Source organism: Saccopteryx leptura, chromosome 1, assembly GCF_036850995.1.
Source record: "Saccopteryx leptura isolate mSacLep1 chromosome 1, mSacLep1_pri_phased_curated, whole genome shotgun sequence".
Taxonomy (NCBI): Eukaryota; Metazoa; Chordata; class Mammalia; order Chiroptera; family Emballonuridae; genus Saccopteryx; species Saccopteryx leptura.
In genome coordinates, this window is record NC_089503.1 from 242963503 (window position 1) to 242982338 (window position 18836).

The following is an 18836-nucleotide window of genomic DNA, read 5'->3' on the forward strand; positions in this document are numbered from 1 at the left end:
CCTCCTTCCAGCCCCACTCACCCAGATCTCACTCCAAACACATCAGTTTCTCACACTCCTCACCCTTCACCCTCCCTGTCACCCTCCTGTTATCCTCCTGTTTCTTTCACAAGGGACACTGTCCTTTTTTGCCTAATTTACCCATCTGTTATGGGATGAATTCTGTCTCTTCGAAATTCCTGTGAAGTCCTAACCCCTAGTAGCTCAGGGTGTAATGGTATTAGGAGATAAGATCTTTAAAGAGGTAATTAAAATGAAGCCTTTTGGGTAGACCCGAATCCACTATGACAGGTGTCCTTATAAGAAGAGAAAATCTGGACACAGACACACACACACACAGAGGATATACCACATGAGAACCCAACAAGAAGGGGGCCATCTGACTAATACACCATCTAATCATAGCCATCCTTCAAGATCAAGACTACTTCAAATGAATTAAAGGCATTTTGATTCAATTCAAGCCAAAGGAAGCTTGCTCTTCCCACACTTTGGGCTGTGGTTCGGAAGGGCCCTGGCTTCAACAGAGGATGTGATATGTCAAGCATCTTTTCATGATATCAATGGAGGCTTCTGGCGTCTTTTTGAAAGAGTCAGGTTATGGCTCAAATGAAAAACTTCCTCTTTCAAGGCTCCATCTTATCAATTAAAGTCGTTCTTAGAAAAAAGTTACTTGTCAAATTAAAACTGGGGTGGCTGTGACCCTCACTGGAAATAGGCCAACTTCGAGCATCGGAAGGGCAAGAGCCGTGGGAGGGATGTGAGGACACACTCCTGTGCTCTCTGTTTATTAACCGACACCCTCTTCTCTCTTTACAGTTTTAAGGAAACTTCTTTGATCCTTTCTGGAATTACTCAGGTGTAGCTGGACACTGGAGTCCAGTGTCCACAAATGACTGAGCAGTAGCCCACAAATAGATGAGGTCAGCTGCAGGGTGGGGGGCAGGCCAGAGGATGCTGACTCACGATGGTGCTCTCAGGGAATCCCAGTGAAACAGGGCAGTCACACTCCATCACACATGTCACCCGAGCTCAAAGGGGCATCTTGGGATGTGTGACACATGGGGTGACACCTAGAAATGCCCTCGCCCACATCTCCCAAGCACAGTATGGACCAGTGCAGGGCTTTCAGCTCTGCTGCTCCCTGTAATCACAAACTTACTCCTCAAGAAGTCGTGATACCAGGTCCCTGGCAAGAGGCAGGAGCTGTCGCCAACAAGAGGTGGGTTCTACCACCCTCTCAGTCAGAGAACTAAGAGAGGACAGTTCCAAACTAGCACTCAGCCCCCAATTCTACAGTTTTGAAGAATCAGGAGAAGCTGGCGGCCGTTTCCCCCACTCCCGTTCCCCTCCCTACCCCAAGTACACACATGCAGAAATGCGTCATCACCTGGGAAGGACCAGCTGAGCTCCAGAGTCAGTTTCGCCTAAGCCCATTTTTAAAATCACTTCTAACCAATGCTACAGAAAATTAAAGGAGACAAAGATACATCAAGCCAATGGGGAAAAGTAGAAACAAAGGAGAAAGAAGAACAATACCTTGCTAGGATCATTGCTCTCAGTGCCCCAGACTTACCGGTTCTTGGAAATAGAGCTGGTAATCCCAAACAGGATTGGCTTTGATTATCTCCATCAGGGGCACATTGGGGTTTGCCGGCATGAAGGGAGTGTTCAAACTTGCCACTGCCCTATCAAAAGAAGAGGCAGTGAGACATAGACCCCATAAGACAGTCTGTAAGAACAAGAAAGGGGCCCTGGCTGGTTGGCTCAGCGGTAGAGTGTTGGCCTGGCGTGCGGGGGACCCGGGTTCAATTCCTGGCCAGGGCACATAGGAGAAGCACCCATTTGCTTCTCCACCCCCCCCCCCTTTCTCTCTGTCTCTCTCTTCCCCTCCCGCAGCCAAGGCTCCATTGGAGCAAAGATGGCCTGGGCGCTGGGGATGGCTCCTTGGCCTCTGCCCCAGGCGCTAGAGTGGCTCTGGTCTCGGCAGAGCGGCAGAGCGACGCCCCGGAGGGGCATAGCATCGCCCCTGGTGGGCGTGCTGGGTGGATCCCGGTCGGGCGCATGCGGGAGTCTGTCTGACTGTCTCTCCCCGTTTCCAGCTTCAGAAAAATACAAAAAAAAAAAAAGAACAAGAAAGGGTCTTACATGTCAAACCAAAGCTCAAGCAGGAAAGTGATACACACAAGCTCTCACACTAGCAGTGTGTGTGAGAAAGGGATTAGCACTCAGATTTCTTGACTTCCGGCCCACTGTCTCCCCCTCCCCCCATTAAACTGCCATATTACTCACTTGCCTTAGATGAAGACAGAGACCACACACACACTATATGCCATATATTAACCTTAATCAGAATACGTGGACATCACAACTTCTGCCTAGTTTTTATTAGCATTCATTTTTTCCCTCCCCCCACTCACTGTGTCTTTTCTGTGTTGAGTTTAATTCCATGTTATATACTAGGGGAGAGAAAATATAAAATCTATACTCAAGGAGCTTTTTATAATTTAATAATAAAGGCTGGACAAATAACACCATGACTTTATTGTGAGACAGACTGTGATAGAAGCCATAAGAATAGCACAGAATACCAGGGGCATTCGGGGGGATAAAAGTGTTCTGGATTTGGGCATTATGGAAGACCTGACAGAAATCTGAGCTTGGCATCTAATCCAGGAGGTGGAGTAACATTTTGGTGAATCCAATTATTAAGAACTGAGCTTTTATTTTGTCTTTGAATGAGAGAGAGGACAGAGAGAGAAGCTAAAGAGGTCAGAAAAAACAAGAGTGTGGAACACATTGTAATAATATTTTATAAAATGTTTGATTCTTCTTAGTCTTTGATACCATTCTACCATTTGAGGTGGGGCTGCACTGAACCAACGTCTCCAATGTTTCCATTCTTAGAAACTTAACCGTATAAAGAGTAACTGGCTTGGATAGGGAAGTACAGATGGCTGCTAAAGATAATGGTTATTTAATTTGCTAAGACCCTAGGCTGAAATGGAAGGTCAGACAAGTTTTCACTCTGGTTGCCAGCTCCAATGGAGTGTGGCTGCAGAAGAACACCTGACTCTCCATGTTTAACACCCATCACCGGAAAGCTCCTGCCGGTGCCCAGAAATGCCATTCTAAGAGTAATTATGAATGACTTAAGGATGGTCACTAAAGATCATTCCAACAGGACATCTGCACAGCATCCTGCCGGTTGTATAGTCAGGTAGGAATTACCATTACCACTTTGTGCTTGATGAAACCAAGGTCTAATGAGTGGAATGATTTGTCACACAGCCAGTTCAGGGAAAACTGGAAGCCACATTTTCTCACTCCCTAACCAGGACTAAAATCTCTCCTGGTGCTTAATTCTATCATTTTAACAGCCTACTGCCTGCCTTCTCCACTCCCTTCAAAGTCTACCAGCATTTTCCTGCATGTCCACTGAATACTCTGTCCCTGAAGTTTTTGTCCTACTACTGCCAGTAACTGGGACAGGCCCCACTTCCTAAGACATTAGCCCTCCTTGATAATGTGTCAATGGGCACTAAGGAGCTAAGGTGGTATCTTCCCAGGTAACCTATTTGTTTTCAGAAGTTTTCTGGGGTTCAAGACCAAAAAGAAGGGTTCTAATAGGAGTTCAGTCTCAGTTGTACCCAAATCCTTATTGCTTGCTGCCTAATTACCTCACTCTCTCAGGGTAGAAGAGAGCCATGTTCCACACCAGCATGCCTCCCCAGTCGTGGCCAATGAACACCGCTTGAGGGATGCCCTAGCAAAGGATAAAGATGGGAGATGAATGTAGGCAGGTTTCTGGGGTGAGGTGCTGAGAGCCTAGTGCCTTGTGCTCTCCATAGGCCCAACCCTTCATTCACTTCCTAGAGACTCCGCTGACCATGCAGTATAAGGTCATTATAGCATCAGGACTGGGGTGACCACACTGAGCTATGTTCTCTTAGATGTCCCCGGAATACTCAAAAGTTTCATTGCCAACTCTATGGGACTGAGTATCTGCACAGGTCAGGGACCATGGCATTTTTGCCTCATTTACTAGTGCCTGGCACTGTGCTTAGCTGTTGTACTGAAACTCCTTCTATCAGATTCTCCCCTTGACTCTCACATCCACTTAACAAGTGGTAAGTCCACTGCTTTGAGGCGCTCCCTCAGCTACCCCTCCACTGACAGCGTCTTCACTCTGCACCGGGTCCTAACTGAGGGTGGGGGCGAGGTGTCACTGAGTGGTAATCACAGGAATAGTACGTGGGCTCTGCAAAAGCACGTTCACACATCACCGCTGTTGGTTGGTTTTGAGTTGGACATTTCAAATAATGTCAAATGAAGGCATTCAATTTTAGGTGTTTTAAAAACTTTTTGAAATGTACGTTTCAAATAGTTGTAAAATATTAGCCTATACGATAGTTTCCCAAACTTCCTGACTGAAGCCAACAGAAGGTATTGTATTCCCTGGAAGATGCTCTTCATGAAACAAAAACAAAACAAGCTCTTCTCTACCCTGTCCTCCAAACTCTTTGCCATCTCTGTCTTTGTAATTCCTTCTGGTCAACCACCCTGCCTCCCATTGTCCCAAAGTGTGCCTTTCCCTGTCCTTGCTGCTGCCTGGAGGCTCCAACAGCTGACACCTTGAAAGCCTTACCTCTTGTCTTTAATTGCCCGGACCCAAACAGAATTCTCCAAAGAGATCAGTTCCAAATTATTACTTACCAACTTATCCAGGAATGTTACCATGTCCTAAGAAAGAAAACACACATAAAAAATCAGAAATTGGCCCTGGCCGGTTGGCTCAGTGGTAGAGCGTCGGCCTGGTGTGCGGGGGACCCGGGTTCGATTCCCGGCCAGGGCACATAGGAGAAGCGCCCATTTGCTTCTCCTCCCCCCTCCCCTCCTTCCTCTCTGTCTCTCTCTTCCCCTCCCGCAGCCAAGGCTCCATTGGAGCAAAGATGGTCCGCGTGCTGGGGATGGCTCCTTGGCCTCTGCCCCAGGAGCTAGAGTGGCTCTGGTCGTGGCAGAGCGACGCCCCGGAGGGGCAGAGCATCACACCCTGGTGGGCAGAGCGTCGCCCCTGGTGGGCGTGCCGGGTGGATCCCGGTCGGGCGCATGCGGGAGTCTGTCTGACTGTCTCTCCCCGTTTCCAGCTTCAGAAAAATACAAAACAAACAAACAAACAAAAAAATCCAGAAATTGTATCCAACATTAGAACTACTGTGTCTACCTTTGTTATGAACTAAATTTTGTCTCCCTAAAATTCGTAAGTTGAAACCCTAACCCTCAGTACCTCCAAATGTGACTATATTTGAAGATAGGGTCATTAAAGAGGTGATAAAGTTAAAATGAGGCCATCAAGGTGGACCCTAATCCAATATGACTGGTGTCCTTACGAGAAGAGATTTGGATACAGACACATACAGAGGAAAAACCACGTGAAGATGTGGTGAGAAGGCTGTCTTTAAGCTTCGTCTAGAAGCCTCAGATAAAACCATGCTGATACCTTGATCTCAGGTTTCTATCCTCCAGAGTAGCAAGAGAATAAATTTCTGTTGCCTTAGCCATTCAGGATGGTACTTTGTTATGGCAGCCCAAGCAGACTGACACAGCGCTTGATCATTTCACCAGCTTTTCAGTTACCTTCCTTCCCTTTCCAGCACCCTCTCAGAGTGGAAGAGGCAAAGACTTGGAAACTGAGAAGAAAAAACAACCCTAACTGGAAACCAAGCTTTTGCCTACACTCCCCTTATGAGATGCAACGGCTGCGTATGGGGCTGGATTGGGGTGGGGTGGGGGGAAGCTCCAGATAGAGCTGTGACTGAGATAGTAGCTTTTTGTAATTTTAGTGTAATTAGCAAGTTTTCTGTTTCTTCCCCTTGGCCCCTCCAGCCTTTGCTTTTGTTCTTAGGAGGTTTGGGTCACAGGCTATCCTCACCATTGCCCCATCCTCCCCGTGCAAGCTCTGACATAAGGCCACCCTCCCTGATGGTGCTTATGCCTATCTTAGAATAAGAATGCCATTATAGTCACCAATCCATACACAAAGCCTTGGGTCTGGCCACCAGCAACTCTACCAAAAGATAGTAATTTTTTAAAATTCCCAGGATGGAAAGACAATATGGTGGAGTGGATAAGAGCAGAGATGTGGAAGCTATTGTAGGGTTCAGACCTGGCTCTACTACCTGTTGAGCTTAGGCAATTACTTTACTTCCCCATGACTCCGGTTGCCTCTTCCACCAAATGTTGCCTATCATTTGAAATGTCATCTCAACTTCCAGTAAGAATTTATACCTAAATGCTGTAAAATGATGCTTTCCTACGCTTTAAATGAACACCCACACTTTTGTCTTATATCAGTAAAATACCAAGATGGAAAAGATGTAACAGATGTTACCCAAGGAGTCTTCTTACCTTACATAACACTTCAGAGGAATATTCTTCTATTTCTGCAATTAAAAATAAAATGTATTTAGTGTCGGCCTTGCGTGCGGAAGTCTTGGGTTCGATTCCCGGCCAGGGCACACAGGAGAAGCGCCCATCTGCTTCTCCACCCCTCCTCCTCTCCTTCCTCTCTGTCTCTCTCTTCCCCTCCCGCAACCAAGGCTTCATTGGAGCAAAGATGGCCCGGGCGCTGGGGATGGCTCCATGGCCTCTGCCTCAGGCACTAGAATGGCTCTGGATGCAACAGAGCAATGCCCCAGATGGGCAGAGCATCGCCCCCTGGTGGGCGTGCCGGGTGGATCCCGGTTGGGCGCATACGGGAGTCTGTCTGACTGCCTCCCCGTTTCCAGCTTCAGAAAAATACAAAACTAAATAATTAAAAAAATAAAAATAAAAAAATAAAATGTATTTAATTTGCATGATTAAAAATTATCAGCAAACTAAAAGAAGTCTTTTGTCAAAAAAAAAAACTTATTAAACTCTTGGATTGATGTAGTCCACTTGTTTTTGCTGCCTGTGCTTTTGGTGTCATGTCTGTGAAATCATTACCAAGAACAACGTCATGAATCTTTTCCCCTATATTTTCTTCTAGGAGTTACAGTTTCAAGTCTTACATTTAAGTCTTTGATCTGTTTTGAGTTGATTTTTTTTGTAAGATAAAGGTCCAATTTCATTCTTTTGTATGTGTGTATCTAGCTTTCCCAACACTATTGTTGGTGAGACTATCCTTTCCCTATTGTGTGTTTTTGGCACCCTTGTTGAATATCAGCTGACTTATATGCAGATTTATTTCTGGGCTCTATATTCTGTTTCATTGGTCAGTATATCTGTCTTTATGCCAGTACCATAGTTATGATTAATGTAGCTTTGTAATATATTTTGAAACCAGGATGTATGAGTCCTCCAGCTTTGTTCTTTCTCAAAATTAATTTGACTATTGGTCTTTTGTGGATCCATATGCATTGTAGAATTGTGTTTCCCTTTTCTGTAAAAAAAAAAAAAAAGCTACTGGGATTCTGATAGAGATTGCATTGAATCTGTAGATCGTTTTGAGTAGTATGAATATTTTAACAATAATAGCAATTCCAGAAAGAAAAAAGGGGGAGGGGGACCTGAAGAAAAATTCAAGAAAATTTTCCAAGAATGGAAAGATAATGTATCCAGTAAAGTAGATGAAAAAAGATGTATATAATAGCACAATTCATAAAATTTTAGAATATAATAGATGAAAAAGAGTTTCTAAAGTGTCAAGGGCAAAGAAGCAAAAACAAATGGTCATATAGAAAGGCTTACGGATGAGAATGCATGGGATGTCTCCGAAGCAATGAGGGAAACTAGAAAACAATGGGACAAGGGCTTTACAATTTTAGGGAAAAAACTGTTACTTAAAATTTATTAACAAATGATGTGAAATGTATACACAAATGATCTGAACTGGATGTGTATGTATTCAAAATCATTATGCTTGGCTTTAGAATTCATATTATACAAAATCTCCAACAATAGGTAATACGTAAATTATGAGGATGTTTTTAATAAAAAGAGTTATAATCAGGGTATGACTATAAGTCCCAGTTTCAGTTTATGTCCACTATTATTAATGGTGTCTGTTTTGACTTTTAATAGTGTTCTAGTTAGAATGATAAATTATATTACTAAGTTATGCCTCATGGATTCAGGGAAGATTGCGCTATAGATGACTAAAAACAGACATTTTAATAAAAATTTTAAAACCTTAGATGCCTTTCCTGGATATGTGGGTTGAAGGCTGTCCTTTTGTCTAAAATGTTTCTGCAACATTCAGCATTGTAAGCAGCTGTTGAAACAACACTGTAACATTTAGGGACTAATTATAGCGGCACTCCCCTGCTTTGACAAGCTGAGAGGCCTGGCTGGTAGCCACCTGAGTGACCAAGAAAGAACCTCAGTCTATGACAGCTGGCTTTAAACTCAACACAACAGGTTTTCTGTGAATGACTATAGGGGAAGCAACTCTGAAAAGGGGTGCTGAGCAGCTGGGCTGGCTCACTGGGCATCTGAGTTGGTTCGCTAAGCCAACACTGCCAACAACGTCGCTGACACTGGGGAGGACCAGGAGTTCTGCTGCATACCGGGTGGCTGCTTCACGTTTCTGACTCCATACCTGAGATTCTAAAGTTTTGGGATGAGGACCCTTCAGAAACTGATCAAAACAATAAAAAATGCTCATAAATCCACATGTGTTCTCAGAGGTGCACAGGCCCCCTGATACCCATCCTTAGAAAGACTCCCACTGGGATCCATAGATGCTGGGTAAAGAATCTGCCCTATAAACTACCATATAATCTAGCAACTTGACTTCTGGGTATATATAACCCAAAAAACTGAAAAGAGAGACTCAAACTGATATTCATGTTGCTAGTAGCATTAGTCAAAATACTCAACAGGTGCTGGTAACCCAAGTGTCCATTGATGGATGATCAGATAAACAAATATGGTATATCCATTCAATGGAATATTACTTAGTCTTTAAAAATAAGGCAATAATGGTGCAACATGAATGAACTTTGAAGACATTATGCTAAGTGAAATAAGCCAGTCACAAAAGGATAAATACTGTTTGATCCACTTATGTGAGGTCCCTAGTGTAGTCAAATTCATGGAGACAGAAAGCAGAAAGGTGGTTGCAAGGGGCTGGGGAAGGAGGAATGAAAAGTTATTGCTTACTGGGTACAGAGTTTCAGTTCTGCAGGTTAAAAAATGTTCTGAGCTGAATCGTACATCCTACACTCTACATCCCCACCAATCACCAGGAGACATCCTCAGGGCACAGTCCATTCATTGGACTTCCTGTATTCATTCAGAGTATAAGCAGACATCTGAGACCCAAACTGTGCAGAGGACATTGCAGGAAAGTGGAGGTGCAATGTCAGACCCCCTTGAAGAACTGCTTGCTCTGACCTGGCTCCAGGGGAAGACAGTGCAGTGGGAGAGCTCAATCAGAAGGCATGACTAACAGAGGACAGCTATAAGCCAGCTAACCCACCAGGAGGAGCGGATGAGTCTCCATAGCCTTTCATATCCAAAGCTAGTACCCGGAAGCCCGCCTGGGCCAGAGCTGGGATCTAGAAAACAAACAATTCAGGTACACTCCAATGTGGTCTTATAAATGTTTGGCTGACACTCCCTCTTTGCTTCCTCTATCCCCCATTTTTATAAATGGCTCAATCCTAAGTACCACATGACATGACCTGGTACCTTCCCCATAGGGCTGGAACGAGCCCACCTGGATAGGACAACCATGGACAGTGGTAGGGTTTGTGCACTGCATCTAATACCGCATCTAAAAGAGCACCTTTCCCAAGGCCCTGGCCGGTTGGCTCAGTGGTAGAGCGTCGGCCTGGCGTGCAAGGGGTCCCGGGTTCGATTCCCGGCCAGGGCACACAGGAGAAAGCCCATCTGCTTCTCCACCCCTCTGCCGCGCTTTCCTCTCTGTCTCTCTCTTCCCCTCCCGCAGCCAAGGCTCCATTGGAGCAAAGATGGCCCGGGCGCTGGGGATGGCTCCTTGGCCTCTGCCCCAGGCGCTAGAGTGGCTCTGGTCGCGGCAGAGCGACGCCCCGGAGGGGCAGAGCATCGGCCCCTGGTGGGCAGAGCGTCGCCCCCTGGTGGGCGTGCCAGGTGGATCCCGGTCGGGCGCATGCGGGAGTCTGTCTGACTGTCTCTCCCCGTTTCCAGCTTCGGAAAAATACAAAAAAAAAAAGAAAAAAAAGAGCACCTTTCCCAACAAAGACCTTGCAGATTTCTATAATCGTTACAAAAACTTCCAGCAAGTGGCAGAGTGTTTTAAAGAAGTCTGCTTTTCTTTTTTTTTAATCTGCAAAGGTGGCACATGGGCTAGCACAGCTCTAAGGCCTAGAGTAATCTCCAGCCCCAACATTTACGAGGTATCATGGCCATACTTTGGAGACGATGGTCCACTAAAGTTTCCGCTTCTCGGTGACATTCAGGCTGGGGCACATCATCTAGACTTTCTCCTTGCCTCACCTGGACTGGGGCGTACCTCCATCAGTTTTCCTTACCTGGTACCTCCAAGAGAACCAGCTCTCAGGAAATCCATGGCAGAGGCACACGGCTGGGCCGGATCCCAGCTCCACAAAATGCAGACGCACCCCCGGCTGTAGAAGAGAGAGGTGAGCAGAGCGTGGCCACGCACCAGGCTGGGCGGAGCCAGGCCCCCTCTGCAGACTGTCCGGGCTATTTTAGTGTAATTTTCAGATCCTTTATGACCCAGATTTTTCAGCCTAAGACCCCAATGCTAGAAGATGTCTGAAAAGAGACAACTGGCTAAACTGTTCAATAAGAACAAGTGGCTTTCACTATAATTTGTATAAGAAACTTGAAAAGATTATAATGTTGGGGAAAAACAAAAACAAAATAACTTTACCTCCGCCTTAAAGGACCCTTAGTTTCTGGTAGGATCTGTCATATTTTCAATATTTAAAACTTGGGAGTGGTGTTGTTCAGAACATAATATTCATGTTAACATGCAGAATACCATGATTAAAAACTGGCTATCTCTTGAATTTAAAATTTTTTCAAGTTTACTACACTTCTAGTACTTTCCGGGCTAACGGGTATAGCAGAGGCTAGTAGGGCTCAGTATCTGTGTTCCTCTCCCTGATACATGGTGGCATTTACCAGATCTCCCCCGACTTCTTTGCAGTGGGCGTGGCCAGTGACCAAGTCCTGGTCAATGGCATATGAGCAGAAGAAACGCATGCAGCATCTGGGCATGGCGGCTTGGTCCTCCCTCTCTTTTCCTGATTGCACCTGAATGGATTGGGCCTTGAGGAAGGTGGAACCAGTAGAAAGAAGGAGACTGTCTGCTTTAATGACTACGTGGATAGAGCCCACTTCTCACCCACACTGGACTGTGTTGTACAAGAAACAGACTTGGCATTGAACCAGTGAAAACGGGGGTTATTTGTGACAGCCCTAAGCCTCCTCTGACTATTATGGTGGGGGCTAAGCAAACCAACAAAGCAATATGTAGTCAAAATATAGTCTATTCCCCAAACATACATATATCCAGCTTTCTAATGAAAACGAATGAGAAAAATAAGCTTCACATTATAGAAATTAACATGGACAATTCTGATTAGCTGCATCTCAGACCTCTCCAAGCTGGTGTCCCAGACTAGAAGTTTGGATCATGATTCCCAACAAGCCATTTTGTCCAAGAAAACATTAGGCTGACCTTTCATGAACCCTTTCATGGACTACAATCTTTTTATCAGAATATGTTCCACAGTCTTCCCCTTAGCACTTGGTAAAGGGAGGGAATTTAACTTTTAATTCCATACTCCTTATACTGAAAAAATGTTATATAGTGCTGATGTCCAATCAGATGATCCTTATCACCTCTGTTCTAAATGGACCCTAACTAAGGCTCATCCTGCTGCTTCATATTTGACTCAGGTGAGTAGCTCAGCAAATGCTTGTGCTTTCCCATCCTTTAAATGATATATTAATAAAATTGCCATTAAGGCCAGAAAATGGAAAAGATCCCTTACACCCTGTTTGGGTTGCCTGAGCATCCAGTGGAGATGAATACAACAGCACGTCCCAAGCCTGGGCTCAACTGGGGTTCCCCAGAGGTCACTGCCCCAGCTCCTGAATTTGAGGTGGAGGCGGGGGGGGTGGTGGTGGTAAAGCAGTTCTGACCACCCCCCTTCAAGATCAAATGAGGAAGCTATTGAAACTGTCTGGATATGCAGGCATCAAGAGGATGACAAGAACAACCCTGCCTATGGGTTACAGCCTAGACGTCAGCCCCAGGCAGAGCTCCTCACTCTTCATCAGTATAGAGATGAGGTCTGAAGGGACCTTACGAAATGCTCACCCCCTTTAGGACTACCCATGGTTATAGGAGGGGCTGCACTTACGCTGACCCATAGCTTCCAGTTCCACTGTTTTATGCTCCAATGCCCACTCATTCTTTGATGCCCACTTTACATCAGCTGAGCCCCACCACCGGCACTGACGGTTGCTGCCTGCACCCTCACCCTCAGAGCCTGTTCAGAGTGCTCGGGGGCACTGCTCTCTGACATGGATCTCATCCTTTGATGTAACCACAAGGGCTTTGAATGTTTCTCAGAAGACCATAAAATCCCTCAGATCTTAAAAGACCTTCCATTCATCTCCATATTTCTCTCTGTGCCCAGCTAAGAACAAATGCTCAATAGGTATCTGCAGGGTTATCTTCCAGGGCAGCAGGTCTCCCCAGGGTCTCCAGACCTCACAGGTCAGGCCAGCTCTCCTCTTCGTCGGCTACTGTTTACGGAGCATGGAACTGTCAGCTACTAAGTCTGTGTGGTCTACATGCCGTATTTCAATGAATTCTTATAAGGACACTGAAGACCTTTGCACCACACAGATCTGAAATGTGCATATAAGCGAAGTACAAACCTGTACAGTTCAAGGGTCAGCTTTTTCCATCTGCAACTAGGAATCTGTAGATGCAAAGGGCCAGCTGTAGTCAAGTTTTGGCGGGGTCAAAAGTTATAAAGGGGGGTCCTCAGGTTACGACAGTCTTGATATACGATGCTTACTCCCATAAAATCATAAAAAAATTGAGACGTGAGTGTTTTGTCTTACACTGTTAGCATCATACTTACGGACTACGTGAGCAGGCTAGTTTGGTTGAGCATGGCGGAAGGATATGCAGTAACGTGGCATATGAGTGAGGGAGTAGGCGTCCCCCAGTACGCTTACCTACGCCATTGTGGGCTGTTAAAAGCTCAAGTGTTTCATGTGTGTTAGGGTAGGGTGTGTTTCGACTTACACCCAAATTCAGGTTATGTCACTGTCATAGGAACAGAACTGTGTCGTAGCCCGAGGATCCCCTGTATGTGGATTTTCTATTGTGCAAGGATTGGCGCCCCAACATTAGTGTTGTTCAAGGGTCAACTATATTGTCATCATCTTGTTATAAAGCTGTCAACACTGGGATTCAGAATGAAAAGAAATGTATGTAAATTGGCAAATTTAGTAAGTGACAGAGCTAGGATTCAGACTGATTTTATCTGATTCTATCTGGCTTCAAAGTGACTATTGGGCCTTGCCTTGCTGGTAAGCTGACCTAGCTTGAGCTCCCTTCCCATTTAAATGGGGTGAATGACAAATGGAAAAAGATTCCAAAGTGAATCTGTGAAAATATTCTGAAGTCCTGCTCTATGTCCTGACCAGGTCAGGAGCCGGGGCCCCTTTGCACACAGCCTTGGCCCTGCCATAGCCTCAACCACTGGGCATTTTAATGACCATTTCCCTCTTTATCTTTGACACAGCCTGAGGGCATGGCTGTCTTACAGTTCACTACACTGACATAGAGGAAGTGCTTGATAAATACTAGTTAGATGAACAAACACTCTCCCTAGAACACAGGCCAGACACGAATGCAGGCTGGTACCCTTGGGCTACTCAAGACCTCATGTAGCATTTTGTTTCCTGGGAATATGACAATTCCCATCACACTGTTTTGCATATCCAACGCATGATCCATGTCTTCTGTTGATTTTTTTTAATTTAGAAAATTAATTTTAAAAGGGTGATATTGATCAATAAGTGTAGATTTCAGGCAAACATCACTCCATCATTTGACTCCAGTCAATTACGTTGTATCTCCATCACCTAATGGCAAATCATTTTCTGTCACCTTATATTTGTCCCTCTTTATACCCTTCCCCCAACCACACCCCTCCCGTACATCTTGTTGATTTCTGAGAAATGATACTTGTGGGAAGTATAACAGGCCTATAAGCAGTGGCTATTCAACTACCCTTGACAGTTAACAAATGTCTCTGTGAGTCATTTTAGGTGACCTGGTGAGATAGTACTCAGCTGACCGAGAGAGCGTGCTCACTTACCTTTATTGGCACGTACCCATGGCTCACATCACTTGGATGGCATGGGGTTGGGAGAGGGTCTGACATTTGGAGAAGCTGCAAATAGAAGATACACAGTGAGAGAGACACTGATACGCAGTGACAGAGGCACCTGCAGCTTCCTTCCATGAGAAGTTCTCAGAGTGAGTTTCTAAACCTGCGAAGTGCTGGCCCCAGAAGCAAGCTCACAAATCACCTCTGTGTGGCTTCCCGAGTCCTATCAGCGGCTGACCAACTCATCATCCTCTCCTGCGGTAGCACCATCTCACTATATAGCTCTGAACACTGAGATTCAGAGTGATGAGAAATGCACCACGATTGGCCAATTTAGCAAACACCAAAGCAAGAGAATACAGACTGGTTCTATTTGATTAGAACACTGCTGGGCTTCATTTCTTTGCCTTCCTTTCAGTTCTACGGAGGCTCCGACCAGTGAAATGCAGACCGAAGAGCACGGCCTGTCAGCCTGACCCATGAAAATCCCAACCTGCTCTTCCACAGTCTCTTCTCCCTATTTCTAGCCGAGTGCCTGGTGTGACCTCAGGAACCAGAGGTGGAAGATAGTGGGTCCTCCATCAACTGAGCCCTTGAATGGCTGTGCAAAGCAAAGCCCCTGGCTGCCACTAACTGCTTCACGTAAGCAAGAAACAAACACCACTTGCTCTAAAACACTGAGATTCCAGACTTCGGTTAATATAATTCTTCTCTACGGCAGCTCCTACAGTGTCCACACCCAGGCTCTTGTTGAACACCGCCAGGAACACAGGGCTCCCCCGGCAGCGAGCCACATGCTGCCATGGCGTGGTTGGACCAAATCAAAGTCTCCGTGTCTTCGCTGGTCTGCGAGAGCTGCCACAACAATGTGCCATAAACTGAATTTCTGAATCAACAGAAATTTATTTTCTCATTATTCTGAAAGCTGGAAATCCTAGACCAAGGTGTTGGCAGGGTGATTCCCCTTGAGGCCTCTCTCCTTGGCTTTTAGATAGCTACCTGCTTGCTCTGTCCTCACATGGACTTCCCATGTCTGTGTCCTAATTTCCTCTCCTTATAAGGACAACAGTCATACTGAGTTAGGGCTCACCCAAATGACCTCATTTTACCTCTCTAAAGGTACCATCTACAAACACAGTCACATTCTGAGGTCTTGGGGGTTCGAGTTTTAGCAAATGGATTTTGGGGGAGAGGATACAATTCAGGTCTCCTGCCTGCAGGCTGCCATCTATTCTCGAGTCCCAGGGGCTCAGAGAACATATTTTTTTACAACATCGAAGAAAATGGGAAAATTCCTGAATAAAGCATGCTTCAAGGGCTTCTGTAACTTATTGGTGTCAGTTTTCTTGAGACAGAGAGGACAAAGGACAGGATGCTGAGCACGCATAAGCGAACATATTCATGTTAGTGACTCCTATCGCTGAACTTCTCATTTTTAGTCCCAAAGGTGCAACTCAAGGAAGACTAGTTCTCCACAGCCAGCCAGGACTCTGACCTCTAAAATGGGGGACACACACTGTGGAATCCACCTCCTTTTAAGAGTCTGCATTGGTGTCCTCAGATGAGGACACAGAGGGAGGGCTTTGTAAGTAGAGGAGAGTAGGACACATACAGGGGAAGACCGTGTGAAGACATAGCAAGAGGGTAGCCATCCACAAGCCCAGGGAAAATGCCTCAGAAAAAAACAACCCTGCCAACACCTAAATCTTGGACTTTTAGCCTCCTAGCGAGGCTGTTGTCTCAGACACCTAGTCTGTGTTACTTTATGGCAACCCTAGGAAATGATACAATTCTTTCTGAGAAAATTGTTGTGATGCCCTTGAAGTCCATCTAGCTCAATCAAGTGTATGGGCTCCCTCCTCCCTCCTCTCCCATTACAGTGATAACCCTAAGCAAAGCACAGCATTATGCAGGAGGTTTGTGTAACTGTCACTCCTGGACTTAGTGAGAGATTGCTGATCTCAGGTAAGCTGAACAAAAGGTGCCTCAGCTTTGGCAGAGCAGGTTAACTCCTAGGCAGCTACCAGGAGGATCCTTAAGGACATTGCATCCTTAATGTGAGGGACAGGTTTTACTTAAAAGCCTTCCTTCAGACTGGCATAAAGGTATGAACCAGGAGGAACCGAACACCTGAGTGCCAGTGGCATGACCAGGCACACAAGGTGCAGCCGTGCTCCCTACCTGCACAGAGCCAGACCTGACAATTAAATTCTCTATTCACTCCAAACAGCGAAACTGGGTGGCTCTGAAATCCCCACTCTTGGCTTGGTTCTCCTGACTACTGTAGGTTCTTAGTCTCAGAGAGAGCATCAGTTCTCTGTGCACTGACTGCAGAGAAAGAAACAAGATGTTCTTCAAGGGCATCACGATGATGGCCATGGGCAATGAACTCCCACCCACGAGGTCTCTGCCTGGGAAGCACACCTGGAGCAATGAACTGACTGAACACCGGGTTCTCCTCTTATTTGTTTTGATTTGAGCATGGAAACACAGGTGAGCATCAGGATACCCAACCCAGCACAGATGGGCAGTTACCTGTGTCCTGGTTACTTTCTCCAGTTCTTGCAGGGCCGTGTCGTTGTCGCGAACGAGGATAGTGACCATTCCTAACTCACGAGCTGGCTTCAGATTAACCCCCATGTCATCCAAGAAAACAACCTGAAGCCAAATGGCACCAACACTAGCATCACTTCAATCAAAACAAACCTCATGCAAGAGGGTCAATGCCAGAAAGAAACACATTAAAATGTGAATAGTGGCTATTTTATGATGATGAGATTAAGGATAATTTTTCTCTCCATGTAACTGTTTACTCTTAAAATTAAAAACATTTAATTACATAAGCATCATGTAAACACACAGATATACGTGTTCCCACATACACCTCCTGGTTTCAGCCTGAATTCTGAAACTGTGAGATTAAAGAATGGAAATTATCAGGATGATATTATTAACTCATTTAGAAAATCCAACACATATGAATCGGCAAAATATATGTCTAGAAAAGAACTGTAATAAAAGCAGATAAGAAAACACAGGCCTTGGCTGGTTGGTTCAGTGGTAGAGTGTCAGCCTGGCATGTGGATATCCTGAGTTTGATTCCCGGTCAGGGCACAGAGGAGAAGTGCCCATCTGCTTCTTCACCCCTCTCCCTCTTGCTTCTCTTTCTCTCTCTCTCTCTTCCCCTCCTGCAGCCATGGCTTGATTGGTTCAAGCACATCAGCCCAGGGCACTGAGAATGGCTCCATGAAGCCTCTGCTTCATGTGTTAAAAATAGCTTGGTTGTGAGCATGGCCTGTAATGGGCAGAGCATCAGCCCCAGACAGGGTTTGCCAGGTGGATCCTGGTCTGGGCACACGCGGGAGTTTGTCTCTCTATTTCTCCTTCTCTCATTTGGAAAAAGAAAAAAATAATAATAATAAAGGGGAAAACAGTGCTTAGAGTTATAGAAGAAAGCACGGGTGCATTTATGTATAATCTTGGATTAGGGCAGGCCTAGACTTCTAAAGCAGCTCATTCAACTCAAAAGCCCTAAATGAAAAGACATTTATATGCAAACTAACATGTAGAGTGCTGATATAATGCTTAACCCAGGGACTGAGGAGAGCAGGAGCAAAGTTTAGAGGAGAAAGGTCGGGTCCTCTCCAGTGGTGGGATTCAAATAATTTAACAACTGGTTCTCTGCCCAAATGACTGTGTTAAATAGAAAAAAACAATATATCAAAAGATAGTTTATTATTTCATGCATTTAATACTTACATAAGAATAAAAAGGGTACACAAAACTAGATTATGTTATAAGAAAGTTTTAAAATATTAATGAAAAATATTAAATAATACCTGACAAAAAACAATAAAACTGTTATTTAAGATATTCCCATATTGTTTCTTGATTGGTGTCCTCACTTGCAACTTTTTTTACTGATGGACGGAATGAACATTATTACTATGGGTGCTTAAAATATGCTGTTGTGCAGATGAACGTTAAAAAAAGAGTAAGGAATACAAATTTGTGATTTCCACATTGGGTGGCTGCCCAGATGCCCACCTGAGAGAGAACTCAGATTACAGGTGCCGTTTTAACAACCGGTTCACTGGACTCAACAAAAAATTAGGTATCAGTTCTGCTGAACTGGTGCGAACTGGCTGAATCCCACCACTGGTCCTAGTGTCACTGAGCCTGGTGAGGATCCCCAGCGGTGAGCTCAGGATTTCCCTTGATCAGGTGTGGGAGAGGTAGGGCCATCAAGAAACATCAGGGAAAGGAATTTAAGCCTGGCCCAACTGTCTATTTGAAGATTAGAGTAGGGTAACACAATGAGTCATCTAGAGATAGCATGAAGACAGGACTTAGGGGCACAGGGGTATTTAGTGGACTGCTGCAATATTGGAGCCCATTCGTGCTCACCCTTTGGTGGGATGACCCTGACTAGCCTTGTGGTCCTGGAAAAAAATCTCTCAGGTTGATGTGTTTTTACAGGTA

The 18836-nt window shown here is 45.3% G+C and overlaps 1 protein-coding gene across 1 annotated transcript in view; it reads right to left on the reverse strand.

Moving 5' to 3' along the window:
• EPHX2 (epoxide hydrolase 2) overlaps positions 1 to 18836 on the reverse strand; it is a 79752-nt gene that overhangs the window by 32299 nt on the left and 28617 nt on the right. Inside the window, exons 5-12 of the mRNA XM_066341691.1 lie at positions 16890 to 17012; positions 14343 to 14417; positions 10497 to 10592; positions 9464 to 9542; positions 6409 to 6443; positions 4717 to 4743; positions 3681 to 3766; positions 1577 to 1688 (exon numbers count right to left, since the gene is read on the reverse strand). Coding sequence (XP_066197788.1) covers positions 1577 to 1688; positions 3681 to 3766; positions 4717 to 4743; positions 6409 to 6443; positions 9464 to 9542; positions 10497 to 10592; positions 14343 to 14417; positions 16890 to 17012 — 633 coding nt within the window. The remainder of the gene's footprint in view (positions 1 to 1576; positions 1689 to 3680; positions 3767 to 4716; positions 4744 to 6408; positions 6444 to 9463; positions 9543 to 10496; positions 10593 to 14342; positions 14418 to 16889; positions 17013 to 18836) is intronic.